The sequence below is a fragment of the Schistocerca americana genome, chromosome 2 (genome assembly GCF_021461395.2).
Source record: "Schistocerca americana isolate TAMUIC-IGC-003095 chromosome 2, iqSchAmer2.1, whole genome shotgun sequence".
NCBI lineage: Eukaryota > Metazoa > Arthropoda > Insecta > Orthoptera > Acrididae > Schistocerca > Schistocerca americana.
This window is the reverse complement of record NC_060120.1, coordinates 168,926,309-168,948,644: the sequence shown is the minus strand read 5'-3', so window position 1 is coordinate 168,948,644 and position 22,336 is coordinate 168,926,309. Positions and strand designations below refer to the sequence as shown.

Sequence of the window (22,336 nt, the reverse complement as noted above, 5' to 3'; positions counted from 1 at the left end):
ATCACAATAGATCCAGATGATGTTTCAATAAATCTGTTTAATGTTCTCCCATGAGGTGCACTGAGCAAGGTGGCGCAGTAGTCAGAACACTGGACTCGAATTCGGGACGACAATGGTTCAAACCAGCATCCTACCATCCAGATTTAGGTTTTCCATGATTTCCCTAGATCAGCCAGGCAAATACCAGGGTCATTCATTTGAAAAAGGGCACAGTCACATTCTTTTCCCATCCTCAACACAATCTGAGCTTATGCTCCATCTCTAATGACATCAATGTCAATGGAATGTTAAACCCAATCTTCCTCCCTTCTCTCTCCCCACAAGGTGCATGCATTTATTGAGATGAACCAAGATGGAAGTAAATGAAATAAAATTCAACTTGTGAGAAATAACTGTCAATCAAATTTTATGAAAATAGTGATTCACAGTCTGCGAAGAAGCTCACGTGAAACAACACTGTTCTCAGGCACTGCAAATTTTTGACAGTAAATGACAAAAAGGACAGAAACTGTCAATATTTAAAGTGATAAATTTGTGAGATAATGGAAAATTCGAACAATAAAGTGTTATAACTGTGAACATACTAATAGGAGATTCTTGGGACGCTCTGCATATGATTCATAAAACCTCAACCTCAATTTTTTTAGACATAAGATTTTTATTTTGGTAAATTACGCTAAAAGATAATACCAAAACGTGTGATTTGTAATGCCATCCGAACAGGCCTTGGAAGGCCCAATGGTATCAACCAACCACCATGTCATCCTCAGTCCATGGGCATCACTGGATGCGGATATGGAGGGCATGTGGCTAGCACACCACTCTCTGCTGTTGTCAGTTTTCATGGCTGGTGTCACTACTTCTCAATCTAGTAGCTCCTCACTTCGTCTCTCAGGGGCTGAATACACCCTGAAACTTCCTGGCAGATTAAAACTGTGTGCCCGACCGAGACTCGAACTCGGGACCTTTGCCTTTCGCGGGCAAGTGCTCTACCATCTGAGCTACCCAAGCACGACTCACGCCCCGTCCTCACAGCTTTACTTCGGCCAGAAGAGCTTCTGTGAAGTTTGGAAAGTAGGAGACGAGGTACTGGCAGAAGTAAAGCTGTGAGGACGGGGCGCGAGTCGTGCTTGGGTAGCTCAGATGGTAGAGCACCTGCCCGCGAAAGGCAAAGGTCCAGAGTTCGAGTCTCGGTGCGGCACACAGTTTTAATCTGCCAGGAAGTTTCATTGATAGAGTTGTTAGATGTCCTTCTGAGGATATCGTGCCAAATTCTGTCCAACTGCCGCGTTCGATCGTCAAAATCACGAGGTGGTTGGAGGGCTCTATCCATGGTGCTCCAAACGTTCTTAATCGAGGAGACATCCTGCGACCTTGCTGGCCACGGTATGGTTTGGAAAGCTCGAAGACAGGTAGTAGAAACACTTGCCACGTGCGGGGGGACATTATCTTGCTGAAATGTGGGCCCAGGATGGCTTGCCATGAAGGGCAACAAACTGGGGCGTAGAATATCGTCGAAGTACCGCTGTGCTGTAACGGTGCCGCGGATGATAACCGAAGGAAAGTAGGAGACGAGGTACTGGCAGAAGTAAAGCTGTGAGGACGGGGCGCGAGTCGTGCTTCGGTAGCTCAGTGGTAGAGCACTTGCCCGCGAAAGGCAAAGGTCCCGAGTTCGAGTCTCGGTCGGGCACACAGTTTTAATCTGCCAGGAAGTTTCATATCAGCGCACACTCCGCTGCAGAGTGAAAATCTCATTCTGGAAACATCCCCCAGGCTGTGGCTAAGCCATGTCTCCGCAATATCCTTTCTTTCAGGAGTGCTAGTTCTGCAAGGTCCGCAGGAGAGCTTCTGTAAAGTTTGGAAGGTAGGAGACGGGGTACTGGCAGAAGTAAAGCTGTGAGTACCGGGCGTGAGTCGTGCTTCGGTAGCTCAGTGGTAGAGCACTTGCCCGCGAAAGGCAAAGGTCCCGAGTTCGAGTCCCGGTCGGGCACACAGTTTTAATCTGCCAGGAAGTTTCATATCAGCGCACACTCCGCTGCAGAGTGAAAATCTCATTCTGGAAACATCCCCCAGGCTGTGGCTAAGCCATGTCTCCGCAATATCCTTTCTTTCAGGAGTGCTAGTTCTGCAAGGTCCGCAGGAGAGCTTCTGTAAAGTTTGGAAGGTAGGAGACGGGGTACTGGCAGAAGTAAAGCTGTGAGTACCGGGCGTGAGTCGTGCTTCGGTAGCTCACTGGTAGAGCACTTGCCCACGAAAGGCAAAGGTCCCGAGTTCGAGTCTCGGTCGGGCACACAGTTTTAATCTGCCAGGAAGTTTCATATCAGCGCACACTCCGCTGCAGAGTGAAAATCTCATTCTGGAAACATCCCCCAGGCTGTGGCTAAGCCATGTCTCCGCAATATCCTTTCTTTCAGGAGTGCTAGTTCTGCAAGATCCGCAGGAGAGCTTCTGTAAAGTTTGGAAGGTAGGAGACGGGGTACTGGCAGAAGTAAAGCTGTGAGTACCGGGCGTGAGTCGTGCTTCGGTAGCTCACTGGTAGAGCACTTGCCCGCGAAAGGCAAAGGTCCCGAGTTCGAGTCTCGGTCGGGCACACAGTTTTAATCTGCCAGGAAGTTTCATATCAGCGCACACTCCGCTGCAGAGTGAAAATCTCATTCTGGAAACATCCCCCAGGCTGTGGCTAAGCCATGTCTCCGCAATATCCTTTCTTTCAGGAGTGCTAGTTCTGCAAGGTCCGCAGGAGAGCTTCTGTAAAGTTTGGAAGGTAGGAGACGGGGTACTGGCAGAAGTAAAGCTGTGAGTACCGGGCGTGAGTCGTGCTTCGGTAGCTCAGTGGTAGAGCACTTGCCCGCGAAAGGCAAAGGTCCCGAGTTCGAGTCCCGGTCGGGCACACAGTTTTAATCTGCCAGGAAGTTTCATATCAGCGCACACTCCGCTGCAGAGTGAAAATCTCATTCTGGAAACATCCCCCAGGCTGTGGCTAAGCCATGTCTCCGCAATATCCTTTCTTTCAGGAGTGCTAGTTCTGCAAGGTCCGCAGGAGAGCTTCTGTAAAGTTTGGAAGGTAGGAGACGGGGTACTGGCAGAAGTAAAGCTGTGAGTACCGGGCGTGAGTCGTGCTTCGGTAGCTCAGTGGTAGAGCACTTGCCCGCGAAAGGCAAAGGTCCCGAGTTCGAGTCTCGGTCGGGCACACAGTTTTAATCTGCCAGGAAGTTTCATATCAGCGCACACTCCGCTGCAGAGTGAAAATCTCATTCTGGAAACATCCCCCAGGCTGTGGCTAAGCCATGTCTCCGCAATATCCTTTCTTTCAGGAGTGCTAGTTCTGCAAGGTCCGCAGGAGAGCTTCTGTAAAGTTTGGAAGGTAGGAGACGGGGTACTGGCAGAAGTAAAGCTGTGAGTACCGGGCGTGAGTCGTGCTTCGGTAGCTCAGTGGTAGAGCACTTGCCCGCGAAAGGCAAAGGTCCCGAGTTCGAGTCTCGGTCGGGCACACAGTTTTAATCTGCCAGGAAGTTTCATATCAGCGCACACTCCGCTGCAGAGTGAAAATCTCATTCTGGAAACATCCCCCAGGCTGTGGCTAAGCCATGTCTCCGCAATATCCTTTCTTTCAGGAGTGCTAGTTCTGCAAGGTCCGCAGGAGAGCTTCTGTAAAGTTTGGAAGGTAGGAGACGGGGTACTGGCAGAAGTAAAGCTGTGAGTACCGGGCGTGAGTCGTGCTTCGGTAGCTCACTGGTAGAGCACTTGCCCGCGAAAGGCAAAGGTCCCGAGTTCGAGTCTCGGTCGGGCACACAGTTTTAATCTGCCAGGAAGTTTCATATCAGCGCACACTCCGCTGCAGAGTGAAAATCTCATTCTGGAAACATCCCCCAGGCTGTGGCTAAGCCATGTCTCCGCAATATCCTTTCTTTCAGGAGTGCTAGTTCTGCAAGGTCCGCAGGAGAGCTTCTGTAAAGTTTGGAAGGTAGGAGACGGGGTACTGGCAGAAGTAAAGCTGTGAGTACCGGGCGTGAGTCGTGCTTCGGTAGCTCAGTGGTAGAGCACTTGCCCGCGAAAGGCAAAGGTCCCGAGTTCGAGTCTCGGTCGGGCACACAGTTTTAATCTGCCAGGAAGTTTCATATCAGCGCACACTCCGCTACAGAGTGAAAATCTCATTCTGGAAACATCCCCCAGGCTGTGGCTAAGCCATGTCTCCGCAATATCCTTTCTTTCAGGAGTGCTAGTTCTGCAAGGTCCGCAGGAGAGCTTCTGTAAAGTTTGGAAGGTAGGAGACGGGGTACTGGCAGAAGTAAAGCTGTGAGTACCGGGCGTGAGTCGTGCTTCGGTAGCTCATTGGTAGAGCACTTGCCCGCGAAAGGCAAAGGTCCCGAGTTCGAGTCTCGGTCGGGCACACAGTTTTAATCTGCCAGGAAGTTTCATATCAGCGCACACTCCGCTGCAGAGTGAAAATCTCATTCTGAATACACCCTGTTTGCCAACAGAGCTCAGCAGAGCCTGACAGTCATCCATCCAATTGCTAGTCAAGACAACAGTGCTTAACTTGGGTGATATGATGGGAATCGGAGTTACCACAGCGACAAGACTGTAGGCTATGAATACTAGCAGTGGAAGTAAAAAGATCTTGTAACAATTATGTCACCAATATTCAATGTCCTCGTAGTTACAAATATGGCTGAAGTCAATCTTCTTAAGGTCTGTAAGGTATGAGGTGAGACTAATATCTACATTTGTAACATTTAAGAATTTTGTGCAGTACTCTCTTTGTATCTGTTTACTATTGTGGAAAATAGGTATCTCCTACGGGCTTCTGTGATCAGCATAACGCTGAAGGATGTATGTTTGGCTCAAGTTTATTGGTAGTGAATTTACTTTGAACAAAGTAAGTTTGTTGGCATCACCTCTGTGTCAGTGGAGAATTTGTTGTCCCTTATAATACTAGTGTCAGCAGCAAACATTGTAAACTCACAAGTTTAATAGATGAAAATTAAAAGGTACTAGTTGTTAAATGTTTTTTGGCTTTGCTGCAAACGTCACAGAATTCTCGCAAATATTCCTGCATTTAGATATATATTCCTGTTTGGTTTCAACTATAACAAATAAAAATAATTTATATTATTGTATATAAATAAGTGTATAACATGTGTAATAAAATGTACACACCACTTGCAGATTAAGCCTTAGGCCTGTTCCGACTGACCAGCTGCTGCCTACAAGGCACTACGAGGAGCAACCTATGATTATATTACGTGTAATGGAAATAATTTTTCCAATATAGAATAGCACTTATAGTCCCAGTAAAGCAACAAAATAAAGCAAATAGAAACTGACCCTATGAGAGAATCAGAGATGGGCTGCTGCTCTGTGGTAACAGTTGTCACCTCAGCTTGCCTATATCTGATGTGATTATCTACAACAAAGTGATAAAGTGAGACATTGAACAAATTTTGGAATTAGTATTAACTGTATCATGTAACTGTGTAATCAACAGCAACTGGTCTATATGTAAATAACAAGTTATACTTTCAGTCATGTAGTTAATTAGAGACACATTAAGTCCTCAAGTAACTACAGTAGCAGAAATTACCAATATCAAGAATACAATGTTCAATGAATGTTTAAGTTTAAGTGTTGGCAAAGTAAAGAGGAAGTTTCTATTAAGTGATTAAATTATAAGAAATTGGTATCAATCCACTAACTGGACAGTTTTCAGTACATATCCCTCATTAATCTGGATGGTACATGGAAGGCCTGTGAGATAAGTCTGACATCAATACCAGACTTTTACACAATAGGGTATCTAGTCAGTGATTGGTACTCACCAGTCAGAGGATGAGAAATCCTGGACAAACAGAATTAAAATTCTGGGATGGAAACAGTGGTTTTTGTTTTAAAGAGTGGTTATAAAATTTCAAGGTGGTTTTAAAAAATTATACTTCGCTAATTTGTATGAAAGCCTATATTTCAGCCAGTAACTGAATCTGTGCAAAATGTCACAGGCATAGCCATCCACTCTTCAGTTACGTCTGCATATACAGATTTAAGAAGTAATGGACTATGTTGTTTATGTAAACTGTTAATTAAGGTGCAGTGCAGAAAACATAGCGCAGCTCATACAGTTGTGTCAAATTAAGGAAATCCCTGACACATTGCAGCACAATTGACAGCTTTCAACTGCATATCACAAATGGTTGTAGGCAAAAAACAGTATCCATCTAAAGAGCTATGAAGAGGCATTGCCATAGCGATGTTTGCAAAATAACATTGTAGAGACATGGAGCAGCTGTGCTCATTATAGACACATGGGGTACCTGTGCTCAGCTACCTAAACTGTCCGGGATCATGTTTCTTAATTTGGATACTGTACTTATACATTTCTACATTATGCATATTTCTTTGTACGAGTGTCACAATTTCAAACATGATTCAATGAATACACAGAAATGAAATTTTTTCAGTGCTTCACTACAAACACAGTTAATTTTCTTGTTTTCATATCTAATAAATAAATAAATAAAATAAAAATTTAAAAAAAACCAGGAAAATTTAATTCCTGGGCAATGCTGGGTATGGCAGCTAGTACTAATAAAAGTGTCAGAATTGATTCCATGCTAGTTTAGATGAAGAAAGATAACAAAGAAATAGCTATTAAGTTAGCCCAATGCAGCACAGCATAATCTGTAGAGTCTATAATCTTCTGGCTTTTTCACAATGAAAAACGTTTTACAGAATGAATATAACAGTACATACTGCAGTAATTACAGTATATGCTTCTCCCATGACAACATGTCATCTATTATCAAAATATGAAGAAAATAGTTTGGGGAAATGATTGTTCATATTCAGCCACTTGATTGTAGTTTTCCTGCTTTTTAAAATTTATATAATTTCATGGTTCTACTCTGTTGTACACCAAAAGAGAACCTATTAAAAGTGATTTCCTCTTATCATCCTGTTATAAAAGTTATTCCTTTTCTTGTTTTGCACCATGATTCACAATGAAGTAACCTCAGATGAAAAAGATCTGATGTTCAGTTAAGAAAATCTTACTACGCCAAGGCACAAGCTATCTAGAGCTGGAAGCTCATAAAAAGTAAATGTCCTCAGACTCGTAGATAAATTATTACTTTTTGCTCAACCAATTCATTAAAATTTTTAAAAATAAAACTGTATAAGAGGGTGCACTCAATCCATTTTACAGGGCAGGAGCATGTGGAGGAACTGCAGCTGAGGTTTAAAAGAATAGTTGACCATGCACTGGATAGGTACGTACCCAGTAGAAAGCGTTCATTATGGGAGTGAACCTCCGTGATATACGATCACTGTAAAAAAACTTCTAAAGAAACAGATATTACTGCAAATAGATGTCAAACAAAGTGTAGGACTCTAGATAGAGAGATGCTGAATGAAATGTGTTTGGCTGCCAAGAGAGCAATGCATGATATGTTCAATGACTACTGTAGCAGCATATTGTCAAGTGATCTTTCACAGAACCCAAAGAAATTCTGGTTGTATGTAAAGGCTGACAGTGACACCAAAGTTTGTGTCCCATCCCTAGTGAATGAGACAAGAAACAGAATTGAGGGCAGCAAAGCAAAAACTGAAATGCTTATCCATCATAGACCCTTCAAAGAAAAAACCCTGCCCAGTTCTTGGAAAGAGGCACAGGTCATACCTGTCTACAAGAAGGGTAGTAGAAGTGATTCACAAAACTACCATCCCATATCTTTAACATCGATTTGTTGTAAAATCTTAGGACATATTCTGAGCTCAAACATAATGAGGTACCTTGAACAGAGTGACCTCCTCAGTGCCAACTAGCATTGATTTCAAGAACATCAATAAAATAAAACCCAACTCGCGCTTTTCTCACATGACAAACTGAAAACTTTGGATCAAGGCAATCACATAGATGTTGTGTTTCTTGCTTTCCGAAAAACTTTTGTCTCAGTACTGTAACTACTCTTATTTTCAAACGTATGGTCATATGGGGCATCAAATGAAATTCGTAACTGGATTGAGGGCTTTTTGGTAGGGAGGACACAACATGTCATCTTGGATGGAGAGTCTTTGTCAGATGTAGAAATAACTTCAGGTGTGTGCCACAGAAGTATGTTGGAACCCTTGCTGCTCATGTTGCATATTAATGACCTTGCAGACAATATTAATAGTAAACTCAAGCTTTTTGCAGATGACACAACTGTCTATAATGAAGTTCTATCTGAAAGAAGCTGCATAAATATTCAGTCAGATCTTGATAAGATTTCAAAGTGATGCAGAGATTGGCAACTTGCTTTAAATATTCAGAAATGTAAAATTTAACACTTCAAAAAATTAAAAAAATGGTATCCTATGACTATAACATCAGTAAGTCACTGTTGGAATCAGGCAACTCATAGAAATACCTGGGGGTAACACTTTTTAGGGATGTGAAATGGAATGATCACATAGGTTCAGTCATGGGTAAAGCAGGTGGTAGACTTAAGTTTATTGGTAGAATAGTGGAGAAGTGCAATCAATCTACAAAGGAGATTGATTATAAATCACTCATGCAACCCGTTCTATAACATTACTCAATTGTGTGGGACCCAAACCAGACACGTCTAACAGGGGATACTGAACATATACAGAGAAGGGCAGCATAAGTGGTCACAGGTTTGTTTAACCCATGGGAGAGTGTCACAGAGATACTGAAGGAACTGAACTGGAAGGCTCTTGATGATAGAAGGCAAAGAGTTTGGCTTTACAAATGTCTGCTTGTGTCTGTGTATGTGCGGATGGATATGTGTGTGTGTGTGTGTGCGAGTGTATACCTGTCCTTTTCCCCCTAAGGTAAGTCTTTCCGCTCCCAGGATTGGAATGACTCCTTACCCTCTCCCTTAAAACCCACATCCTTTCGTCTTTCCCTCTCCTTCCCTCTTTCCTGATGAAGCAACCGTTGGTTGTGAAAGCTTGAATTTTGTGTGTATGTTTGTATGTCTATCAACCTGCCAGCACTTTCGTTTGGTAAGTCACATCATCTTTGTTCTTAGGTATATTTTTCCCATGTGGAATGTTTCTCTCTATTATATTTATATCATAGATAAAATAATATTATGATATCCATTTATTGTCTTAGGTTCTTGGCATAGCCTACTATTGTGCTCCAGTATGAAGCCAGTTTCATGGTAAAGTTTATAAATTAGTTGTAAAAAGTAAGCTTTAATTGTGAGAAGGGTAAATAACTCACAGAAATGTTTGATACAGCACTGAATGGAGTATATCTTAAAAGTTTTATTCCCCCCTAACACTATTGATCCCCTACATTCCCATAGTTGGAAAATGTGAATGAGTTATTCCAATAGTCATCATGGAGTCATATTACTGTGCAGAGCATGCACAGTGTTGTTTATGGTTTCATGAATCCAAATCTGCAACCACAGAGACAGTTCCAGACTAAATAGCACAAACCACCAAAGACAAACTGTTATTAATTGGTACAATCGTTTCACTGAAACTGATTGTGTATCACATAGGATGCTGCATCAGGGTCAGCCAGCAGTCTCTGATGCAGCAATTGAACAAGTCTGTGCAGTCTTACATTCATAGTCCAGGTAAATCAATGAGACGTACTAGCTTAGAACTGAAAATGTCTAGTGTTCAGTGTAGAAGGTATTATGGAAATGCCTATTATTCAGACCCTACAAATTGGAACTGTTGCACACTTTAAGAGAAAGCGACAAAGAAAAAGAGCTAAATTTTGTGTAGAAAATTTTAACAAACTGCATACAAAATGCATACTGATGACAATTTTCTTAATAAAATTGTGTTTAGTGATGAAGTCACCTTCCATACCTGCAATAAAGTGGATCGGCATAATGTTCAGATACGGAGTGAGCAGAAACTATGTCACATAATTGAACGTGTATGAGATTCACTTAAGTCCTATTGTTTTTTGCTGAGTCAACTGTAACTGGCATAGCATACCTGGACATAGTTGAACATTATCTAATACCTCAGTTATAACAGGATATGGGCATAAAAACAATTTTCCAGCAACATGGAGCACCACCACAACGATATCCCGACCACCACGATCGCCTTATTTAATCTCAATGGATTTTTGTATACATTAAAGACAGAGTATTTATTCCCCTGCTTCTGGGAAATGTTGATGAACTATGATAATGGATAACACAAGCAGTTGCCACCATACATCAAGACTAGCTTCAGAGAATTTAGCAGGAAACTGATTACAGTTGGGCATTGGTCATGTTACAAAAGGCAGCCACATTGAACACTTGTAAATAAAACTTCAATGTATACAGCATACAGTGCTGTATCAAACATTTCTTTAAGTTCTTTACCGTTTTCACATTTAAAGTTTACTTTTGTAAAACTATTTACACATGAACTGTATAAGTTGTGAATAAGGATTCCTTCTTCACATTACAGGGATTCACTAATAAATATGTTTTCTAAATTACTACAACAATTGTAGGACTAACCAATATCAAGATTTCTCCTTGGTATGTTTCTTTAGTCCTGTGGATGCTGTAGTAAGGTAGAAAGTATATTTATTACTGTACTGGCTTCATAGAAGATTAGAAGTGCTGAAATATTAAATTAAATAGTATGCATGAGATTTTGGAACTGCATAGAGAGTGACATAACAAGCCAAATCATGGTAAACATAACTGTTTGGGGAATGGCAAGTGAAGATGACACATTCTACTGTGAGTTGGAGATGAAGCACAGTGAAATTTACAGACCATTTAAGGGCTATGCATTCAGAAATCAGATATTTGAAAACAGGGTGGGCTCTTGCAATCCATGAACTACAAACAACAGATAGCCACATTGATAGGCAACTCAGAAGGAGAGGAAGCACTAGAGCAAATATAACAAAAAACTGACATATAAAAACATGGCAGCAGAAGGGAGGTAGAAAGTGAAAAGATACTGACCAGAATCATAAAGGAAAATGATAGATTACTAATAATATCATTTCAGAAGTATGGACAGTGACGAAATACTTAAAAATCAAATGAAGACCTGTTAAGAATATCTTCATACCAAAACTATGGCTATCTGATCTAGGCAGACTTATTAAATGGAAAACACTTTTAAATTAATTTAGTCATGAACATACATTAATTACAATGTGTTCAGAGAATTGCAGATGACAGAATACCAAAAAGGACAATTAAAAGAAGGTTTCATTGCAACAGAAGAAATGAGTGGTCACAGGTAAGAGGATGTGCTGACTGAGACTCACTAGATGAGACATGTGAGGACACACAAGAGAGCAAAGAACAGATACAAAACAGAATTGAATTGAATTGAATGAAATTTTATTGTCGTTTAGCTATTACAGCAATTGACAAAGTCAAGTTACATACCAGGTGATCAAAAAGTGTGTCAATTTTTACCTCTCTATCTACATTATTCTGTGGTTTATTAAGTTTTCAAATGTATACTGACTTTTTGATCACTCGGTATATACAAGTTATACAGCATATATACATGGGTTGAAGATCAATTTGTCACTATTGGTTTTCCATAAAAGACAATATTTAAAATCAAATAATATGAAAACATTGCATCATAAATTACTCAGTTAAAGAAATTATGCTGTACTCTCCAAACCGATACCACTATGATATTTTACAGTCATAAAATTCCTGAAGTGAGTAGCAAGGATTTGCAGCTAACCAACTGAATAATTTGTCTTTAAATAAATCAAATGGAGCTTCTACCCATTCTAGTGGCAGTTTGTCAAACATCTTCATACCCACCACTTCGTAGCTGTTCAGTGACTTGGATAATCTGTAGTAAGGTATGTCAATATGGCTACTATTTCTGGTTCCATGAGAGTGTAGATCTCTTCTATGCTAGTATTCTGATAAGTTGCTCTTTATATGGAATAGGGCAGTGTAAATATACATGTTTATGACAGATAATATTTTTAAGTTGATAAACAGTGGTTTGCAGTGGGCCAGTTTATCACTGTTTGTGATAATTGGAATTACTTTCTTCTGAAGTACCAAAATGCCCTGAAGATGTGAGCTATTGCCCCATATTAAAAGCCCATAAGATATAATGCTTTGAAAAAAAGCAAAGTAGGCCGATCTTACATAGGCCGCAGGCACATGGTTTTTTAAATTCCTTAACAAATTCACCACTCTAGATAGCCTTGCACTAATGTATTTAATATGTGGCTCCCAAGTCAATTCACTATCTATAACAATACCTAAGAACTTAACACTATCCATGAAGTCTGCTACTGGCAGATCTCTTAAACTAAATACAATCTTTTGAGTTTTACTCTCATTAAGCAGGAACCCATTAGCTCGAAACCAGACTGATGCTTGTGATATTGCGTCATTTGCCACAGTTTGGAGCATATCCATGTCTGAGATGATATTGAAAAAAGTGGTATCATCTGCATAGAGAATGGAGTGAGTATTTATGTAAGATGGTAGATCGTTTGTCATTAGGATAAATAGCAGAGGTCCTAATACTGAGCCTTGTGGCACAACGCACTTAACTTCAGCTACCTGTGATCTCTGTTTACCAATACAAACAATTTGTTTACAGTTATCAACTCCACTGTTTATGATTCCGTAATAGACTAGCTTGTTGATGAGTGAAATATGCTCCACACAATTGAAGGCTTTGCTAAGATCACAAAAGGTAGCCTGAGCAAAATTTCTTCCTTCATAAGCATTAAACACTTTTTAAATCAGGGAGTCAATGGCATGGACTGTGGATTTGCCCTTCCTAAAGCCAAATTGTACCACAGTAATAATGTTATTACATGTCAGATAATCACACAACTGGGAGCTGATGATGGATTCCAAAACTTTAGATAAAATAGGTGTCAGAGATACTGGGCAATAGCGGCAAATTGCTGAGAAAAACAATGTATGGCAAGGACTGCTAAACAAAGGTAAAAGAAGAATGAGTGTCCCACATGCTGAGAGAAAACTTACTTCACAGTAAAAATTTTCCTGTTTTCTGATATAAACTTCAGAGGGCTTCTTCCTTCCCTTATTTACATATGTCCCTGACTATTTGTTGCTCCCAATAAAGATCCTATTTTTATAGATCCCTAGTTCAGATATAATCTTTGCTTTTCAGATCCAATTTTTGCTTTTCCTGTTTATATGCATATCAGCTTCATTCCAGTGTTTTTGTTTTGACAACTCCGGAGCAAGCACCTTTCCATAACTTCTGCACTTTGAAATAAAATAAAATAGATGCTTTATTTTGTACCAGACATAACTATCACGTTCTGCAGCGCAGAAGGTGTCAGTCCATTTGCTTAAGTTTCAAACAATGGCTCAAATAAAAGATCATTTCTACACACAATGATATTCTTACTCTTCATTTATATGCAGAGGCTGCAGAAAGTGGCACATTGCCATAAGAGAATGCAATGTCACATTCAGGCACAGTGAAATGATGCCGACAATTTGACAGAAGCCACAAACAAGTGGGTGATGCTGATCAGGAAGTCCAGATCCTGCACCATGCAATTTCCATCTTTTCACACCAGTACTATGACCTTGTTCTGTGCTCAACAGGTTTAAATCCATTTACCAATATTTTTGGTATCCTGAAAGAACGCCGGGGGTGGGGGTGGGGGGATGGGGGGGGGGGGGGGGGGGAAGAGATTTTCCAGTGATGAGGATGTTCACACAGCAGTGACAAATTAAGTGACTGGTAGTTCTGACCACTGTTTACAGACAGCTCATCATTATGTTCAAAAATAGTGTCATTTATCTCTGTCACTTTGAAATGTAAGGGAGCACTCAATGAAGGTTGCTTCTCCTGCCATAATAAAGTGTAAATTACTTTTTGAAGTCCCTCTTTATATCATATTATCATTTACTTTGACTGCGAAGTAGTTCCAATTCTTTGTTGTGGCCCAGAATTCAGGACATGAGGAATCAAGCTTGAAAATAAAGCACAAGGATATAATATGGTAGTACTAATTTTTTAATGAAATAAAAATAAAAATTATTTCATTCATTTGTTCACTCATCGTCTTACACAAATCCCATCATGAAGGAGCATCTTTAAGAATGTGGAATGTGTCAAATTTTACGTTAATTGGCAGAAGCAGCCGCTGCAGGCTACATCTATACCTTATACTGATAGCAAGTTATGACTACTGCTAGTCAGCTCACATTGATAGCTGTATATATAGTAACAGAAAGTACTGATGGAATTTAAATAATTTAGGGAGTAAATGTATCAATGGATTGAACAATAGAGGAGTTAAGTCATCAAAAGGTACACAAAAAAGCCTGAAGATTCTGCTAGCTTTGGGACAAAACCTTTTTTAGTACTATAGAGTGCTTGTGCATATGTGAGCGTGTGCCCCCCCCACCCCCCTCTCTCCACACACACACACACACACACACACACACACACACACACACACACACACACATCATTTAAAGCCAGTTCTTGAAACTTTTAAGTAGGCTGTTTTGGGATAGTTTATGTCTATCTTCAAGAGTCTGCCAATTCAGTTTCTTCAGCATCTCTGTGAGACTTTCCCATGGGTCAGATAAACCTGGGAACATTCGTGCTGCCCCTTTCTGTATACACTGAATATTCCCTGTTAGCCCTGTTTGGTATGGGTCCCACACACCTGAACAGTATCCTAGGATGGCTCACACAGGTGATTTGTAGACTGATTACATTTCCCCAGTATTATGTCAATGAACTGAAGTGTACCACCCATTGTATGCATGGCTGAGTGTACGTGCACATTCCGTTTCATACTCCTACAAAGTGTTGCACCCAGATATTTGTATGAGTTAATCGACCCCAGCTGTGGCTCGTCAATACAGTAGTTATAAATACCATGTTTTTTTGTTTTGTTTTTGTTTTATGAAGTGGACAATTTTACATTTCTGAACATTTAATGCAAGTTGTCACTTTTCACAGCACTTTGAAATCTTATCAAGGTCTGGCTGAATGTTTATGCAGCTTCTTTCAGACTGCACTTCATTGTTGATAGCTGCATCACATACAGAAAGTCTGAGGTTATTATTAATATTGTCTGCAAGGTCTTTAAACTACAAGGGGCACAACATACTTCCCTGGCGAGCATCCAAAGGTACTTCTACATATGTTGTTGACTGTCCATTCAAAAACTTGCTGCACCCTCCGTACCAAAAAATCCTCAATCCAGTCACAAATACTCCATGTGATCATACTTTTGATAACAAGTGTAGCTGTGGTAATGAGTCAAATGCTTTTCGGAAATAAAGAAATTCTGCAACTGCCTGTCTACCTCAATCCAAAGCTTTCAGTATGTTATATGAAAACAAGTGAGAAGTGGTTTCACAAGGTCAATGTTTTCAGAATCCATGCTGGTTGGCACAGAGAATGTCATTCTCTTCAAGGTACCTCAATATGTTTGAGCTTGTAATGTATTCTAAGATTCTGTAACTAATGAATGTAAAGGATGTTGGACAGTAGATTTGTGAGTCAGTTCTACTACCCTTCTTATACAGGCTGTGACCTGTGCTTTCTTCCAATTACTGGGCACATTTTTTGTTCAAAGGCTCTACAACAGATTGTTGTTAACAGAGGGGCTAATTCAGCTGGAAATTCAGTATGGAATCTGACAGTGATTTCTTCAAGTCTAGCAGATTTCTTCAATTTTAATGATTTCAGATGTTTCTCAACATCACTGACACTAACATTCATTTCACTCATCTTTCCAGCTGTACAAGGATTAAACTGGTGAACTCTACTGGGTTTTCCTTTCTAAAGCAGTACTTGAAAACAGAGTTAAGCATTTCTGCTACTGCTTTGCTACTCTCTGTTTCAGTTTCTCTTTCATCTATGAGTAATTGACATTAACTCTGGTGCCAACAACAGCCTTTACGTGTGACAAGAATTCCTTTGGGTTTTGTGAAAGATTGTTTAGCAATATTCTTCCATGATAGTCACTGAAGGCTCCATGCACTGCTATCTTGACAGCCAAATGTGTTTCCTTTAGCATCTCTCTATCTACAGCCCTAAGATTTGTTATACTTATTATGCAGTAGTCCCTGTTTCTTTAGAAATTTTCTACAGTGATTGTATATCATGGAGATTCCCTTCATTTATGAACTATTCTTTTGGGTATGTATCTACCCAGTGCATGGTCAACTATTCTTTTAACCTTTGAGACAAAATACTACTGTTTTATCTAGTTTGTTGAACAGATACATCTTTCTTCTTGTATGAGGGCTATTCAGAAAGTAAGGAACAGTCAGGTGAGAAATGGTGAAAATAAAAACTGTTTTATTTGCAACAGTAAGCTACACCTTCCAGCTATTTCTCTACGAAGTTGCCACTCCTACTTAAGACATCTGTCATAGCATTGTATCAACTTTCCAATGTTCTCAATACGGAAGGCAGCCTCCTGTGCTTTCAGACAATTTTCTATGCTGAACTACAGCTTGTTGTCTGTGCCAAAATGTTGTGTTCACAGTCAGCCATTCATAGGAGCAGAGATGAAAATCAAGGGAGCCAAGCCCAGACTGTATGACAGGTGATCAAACACTTCCCACCATAAACATTGCAGGAGCATCTTCATTGCCCCTGCAGTGTGCAGCCGAGAAGTGACATGAAGATGAAATTCGTGCCAGTTACGTTATGTGGGGTTGCATGAAATTGGGTGAAATTGCCTGGCAGGCATCCATACTTAGCAAAGACACTATTTTCTAGGCGTCTTATGTGCTCACTGTGTGCTCAGAACTGAGAAGAGCACCATGATGCTATCTAGGCCCGTACTAGAGACACTGTCCAACACTTCTGTACAAAGTTTCATCACATTTTCATTGTGGTTTCAGTTTTGCGACCAATCATTCTTTACTTTCCAAATAGACTTTGTACTTTGGTAATCATTGTTGCCAGAACTGCCTCATGGTCACTGATACCATTTTTGATGTGGACATCCTCAAAGAGGTCAGGTCTATTTGTTACCGTTAGATCTAATATATTTCCATCGTGAGAGGATTCCAAACTATCTGTTCTAAGCAGTTTTCAGTAGAGGAATTTAGTAACATTTCACAGAATCCCCTGTCAAGCCCATCACTGAAAAAACCGTAATTTTACCAACTGATCATTGGATTTTAAAGACTCCACCAATAATTACAGTATCATTGGGGAACTTATCTCCTATCGAACTGAAGTCTTCTCTAAAGTTTTCAGATACATCAGAAAGTGAGTCTGGTGATCAACAGAAGAATCAAATTACAATTTTACACCCACTGCTGCTAGTAGTCTTGCCCAAACAGAACCCTCGAAGTCTCTCTCTCTCTCTCTCTCTCTTTCATGACAACATGGTGAATGATCTTACCTATGTATATTGCAGATAAACCTGACACAAACTAAACTTTGTAAGAAATTAACTGTTTGTAAATGCATTTTGGATGGGTTTTGTTGATGTAGTAGTTCATTTCTAAGAGAAAACTGCCAGTGTCAGTGTAAAAACAATATGCCATGTATTTGATGAGAATAACAATATTTCTACTCTTGTTTGTCCAAACAATGCAGTAGCTTATGTTGTTTATGTACTACAACTAGTTAGAATGATAACTTCCAGATGATTACAGAGAGATTATCATCTTTTCAATTACAGATGAAAGTAATAAACAGTAAAATATGAGAATGCAAAACAAAATATGTCTCAAAATCAATGATAAATAAACAAATAACACAACAAAATAAAGATTCTGGGGATACATTATTCAGGTTAGTGAAAGGACATACTGGAGAGTTTTGAATACGACAAAAGATTACTCATAAAAACTAAGAAAGTTGTTTCACATTTAGCAAGCTTGATAGAAAAGTACTTATTATATTGATATGAATCTAGGTGCATCCCTTTCCTAGGAAGATATGTAGGATTTTTGAGAAGATATTGATGACATGTTGGATAAATCTTTTGCTCACCTAAAACCTTACACGCGCTTGAAGTAATATCTTCCTTGCCTGCAAAATTGTTGAAAAATTTCATTTAAAACAGTGGTTGATCTGCTGCCATGAAAATTTTGCTGAAATGTAGAGGAAAAATGGCTGAGATTAAAAAAAGTGATTAAAAACAGAAAATAATGAATCTTTCTGCAAACCTTTCTTTAATCTCATTTCATTTTGTATCTAGTTCCTTCAGTAACTAACACAATATGGTTCATACTGAATTACCATAAATACAATGTAAGTCTAGTTGCTGCAGCAGAGATTTTCGATGTGTTATTGAAAGCTTCTATTTTTTCAGTGTATTGTATGGCAAAACTGCATGTAACAGTACTCAACCCTCACCTGCATGTTATTTAAATATTTTATAAAATCCCCAATTAGATTTAATCATCGTTCATAGTTACTCTTATAGTGTCCAACCAGTCCATTGTTACTTTTATGAATTTGTGATTATGAGCGAAATAATACAACATATGATACTAAAATGGTACAGTAGTTTATTTCCTTTTGTTGCTGAATCACATCTTGTGCAGTTAACCTTACACACCCTTCAACATTTTGGTGTTCTATGATACAAATCTACAAATGTTTTCAAAAGTAATTATAGTTCAGAAATAAAAGTTACGATATATGCTAGATAACTGCTATGTAACTGAAACTCCGTACACTATCAGAAACATTGTTGTCTTCCTTGTGGTCCTTAAAAAATGAGAAAAGAAAGAAAATAGATTAAATGAAGGAGCTACCGATGTGAAAGGACATAATTTAAAAGAGCACTTGAAACATAGCAAGTTGTATCTATTCCTGTTTCTGTTGTTATACTCCTGTTAATAATTATTTTTTTCTTAGTGTTTAAGCTGATTGTACTTCTGTAAGTAGGGCATATGCCAAGTACATGTTCAAAATGATTAATTTCTTATTTATGTAGTATTTCATTTAATTTCATAAATTGTATCAGAATTTACCAACTGCTGATGATAGAGGTATATTTAATTTACTGAAAACCATGTTAATTAATATAAATCAGTAATCAAAGTAATTACAACATATAAGGGGCATTCAAATGAAACCTAGTCACAAGTGTAAAGTAACGGTAATGATTTTATTAACTCAAAAATGTAGTTATACACAGTACACATACTCAAAAATAGTCACCAAAACTGTTGGCACTTTTATCGCATTGTGACACTAACTGGTCGATTCTATCCTTGAAGAAGCTAGCAGGCTGCTGTCGGATCCAGGCCTGGACCCAGTCACACACTTCATTGTCCTTTGTGAATCAATGTCCACGAATAGCTTGTTTTAGACATCCAAACATATGAAAGTCAAACAGTGAAAGTTTGGAACTGTACGGTGGATGTTCCAGCATTTCCCACCAAAACTGCTGCAATGTCATCTTCACTACATTGGCCATGTGTGGGCGGGCATTATCATGTAGGAGGATAACACCATTGGACAACATGCCTCGGCATTATGACTTGATGGTTCGTCTAAGGTTCTGTAAAGTGGCTTGATAAAGCTGGGCATTGATGGCGGTTCCCCATTCCAGGAACTCAGCAGGCAGTGGGAGACATCATGACGTTACCAGAACTGGTGTGCATGGCCTTTGATTTCCTTGGAGGTGGTGAAGTCGCATGTTTCCACTACTTGCTCTGATGCTTGCTCTCCAGTTCAAAATGTTGACACCATATTTCGTCACCTGTGACCATACGCGACAGAAAGCCTTATTGTTCCTCATGATAATGTTGAAAATGACTCAAAGACAGTGCCATTCAAGTATTGTGCTGTTCAGTGGTCAGATAGGGGGGAACCCACTGCGCATGTATTTTTCAAAAGTTCAAGTGTTGATGCATTGTGGTGTGGGCAGTGCCCATGCTAATACCTAGTAACCAATGGATCTCATCCACAGTGATTCTGCAGTTGTCCAAGACTGAAGCATTCACTTGCACAACCACTTGCATCGTCTTCCAGTGACTTGCGCCTCTCAAGGAATCATTTGCGCCATCACACAACACTTGAAAAACTCAGACTGTACTCATCATACACAGCCTTCATCTGTCGATACATTCCACAGCCTCCAACTCCCTCCACTGCCAAAAATTGAACCACTCCTCATTGTTCTTGCTTATTACTCACCTGCATGTTCAGTAGTGGATGATAACTTCTGTAACCACATTTTCTTCGTCGTGAAACCACAGTGGCTCTATGCAACATCAAATGGTGTGCACACATCAGCCTCTCTACCAATAGATGGCGCCATCATACCCACAGTTACATGGTGCCATCTTACGTGTAAGGCAGAAGTAGATGCAATGACCAGGTTTCATTTGAGTGAACCTCATATAATGGTGAAATTCATGTGAGGTAATCAGCAGATCTGAGTAAATTGACACCACTCATTAGAAAGTTCTCATTTCATTCTTTCTTGTGTCTTGTTTCTATTTTCTAAAAACTAATTAACTTACAAGATATTCTTAGTTAAAGAGCATTCACACCCAAATTTACTTTCACCAGCTGAGCCATTATGCTTGTCATATTCCAGGATTTTACTTTATATTTTTATTGCCCCACTCTTCCTGAGCCAGATAATGCCCTTCATCATTCAATTAAAACAAAATTTTCAATGTGGCAACTTTACACAAAAACAGATAATCCACCGCAGAGGCATATAGTGTGCTAATCATATAATACTGAAAATTTTTATAATTATCTATCTCGCTATCTTCTAGTTGAAGCAAATCACTGCTGCGACATACAATCATCTTCAATATTAAATTTTCACCCTCAAGCTTTATAAAGTATAATGTGACAACTGTTATTTGTGCAAATGTTTAAAACATCTGATACAACTGTACAGTTACTTATTGACTGAAGTCTTTACACTACCAGGTTTCAGGGACTCAGCTCCATCTTCAGGAGTATCTATAAATAGTAGGTCGAACTGTACATGTCAAAGCTAACTTACAAGCCAACTCATTTGCCATACAAGGCTCATCAGACTGAATACCGAAATCTGCCACTGCAACAACCACTTTTCAACTGTAATTGTCGTAAGTCACCCTCATCCTGAAAGGGCCGGCGAGACGCCACAGAGTGAAAGGACCAAGTGAATAAATAGTTAGTGCTGTCGTTGGAAGGCAGCAAGCAGATAAAATATAACAAATATTCATACAGAACTAATGTGTCCCACTTGCCAACAGAAAGAGAAATTGTCTCACAATGGGAAGAATGTATTAACAGTTGTGGAAATTATTTTTGAGATCATAAACAGTTTACTTACTTTTCTTCCACATGTCTTGTTTTTATTTGACTGCCCCTAATAGTAACAAAATTAATTAAAACAATGCGTACTGGTGAAATCTGTGTGAGCTAATCAGTAGTTCTGACAGAATTGACACCTCTTGTTAGAAAGTCCTCATTTCATTCTTTCTAGTGACCTCTTTCAGTTTTGCAAACACTAATTAACTTAAAAAACGTTCATAATTAAAGATCAGACACACCATTATGCTTGTTAGATTCCAGGATTTGACTTTATGTTTTTTTGGCCTAAATTTTCTAAACCAGATAACAAGCTTCATTTTTCAGTTAAGCCTTTATCTAAAAGTTTACACAAATTAACAAAATTTTAAACAAGGCAACTTTACCTATGCTAATGAAATAGTACTGTGAACTTTTATGAAGTGTGACAATGAAGTGATGAGACTGTTTTCCTCCTCCATAGGGTGGCAACCATGCAGCCTGCTACTGCAGGCAGTGTGTGATGTTTGCCTTTCCCCACCACAGCCACAAGTGGCATGCACCTACAATGTTTCAATCAGGAGTAGTGGCTTGAAGAACGAAGTCCTGTGTTTGCTCCTCATCACAACAATGACAACTTAACACATTGTGCAGCAGTGTCCCAGCTCTTCATGTGTGAAACTCAGTGAGAATGCTGCTGTAACATATGTGAAGTTTCAGCAGGCTTTTGCTTTTGGAAATGAGGTTTTATCAAGGGCAAATGTGTTTTGTTGGTACAAAATGTTTTCTGAAAGTGGAAACAATGCTGAAGATCAACAACGCATTGGGTGATCATCAACAGCATGAACAGGTGACAATACAGCCAGAGTGAATGGACTTGTTTCAATTGATGGAAGATAAACTCTGAAAAAGATTGCAAATGAAGTGAACATTAGCTGAGCGAAACTGTTTACTTGAAATTGACTGGAAATCTGGGAATAAGAAAACTTCATGCCAAAATGGTTCCCAAAAATCTCACACAGCAACAAAAAAATCAACAGAGGATTGTGGCTGCTGATCAGTTGGAGCAAGTGGAACTGAACCCAGAATTACTGAACCAATTTGCCACTTGTGATTAAAGTTAGTTTTT

The 22,336-nt window shown here is 39.5% G+C and overlaps 1 protein-coding gene across 7 annotated transcripts in view; it reads right to left on the bottom strand.

Moving 5' to 3' along the window:
* LOC124592964 (cryptochrome-1-like) overlaps positions 1 to 22,336 on the bottom strand; it is a 180,257-nt gene that overhangs the window by 18,699 nt on the left and 139,222 nt on the right. For 2 of the 7 annotated variants that reach the window (XM_047131884.1, XM_047131887.1), the window contains exon 10: positions 17,947 to 17,985. The exons of 1 other annotated variant lie outside the window; for it this stretch is intronic. In XM_047131884.1, the coding sequence (XP_046987840.1) occupies positions 17,947 to 17,985 (39 nt within the window). Of the gene's footprint in view, positions 1 to 5,328; positions 5,408 to 17,946; positions 18,048 to 18,444; positions 18,670 to 22,336 lie in introns of those variants that run through there. 4 more of the 7 variants (XM_047131889.1, XR_006977770.1, XM_047131890.1 and 1 more) reach the window with 4 other exon arrangements.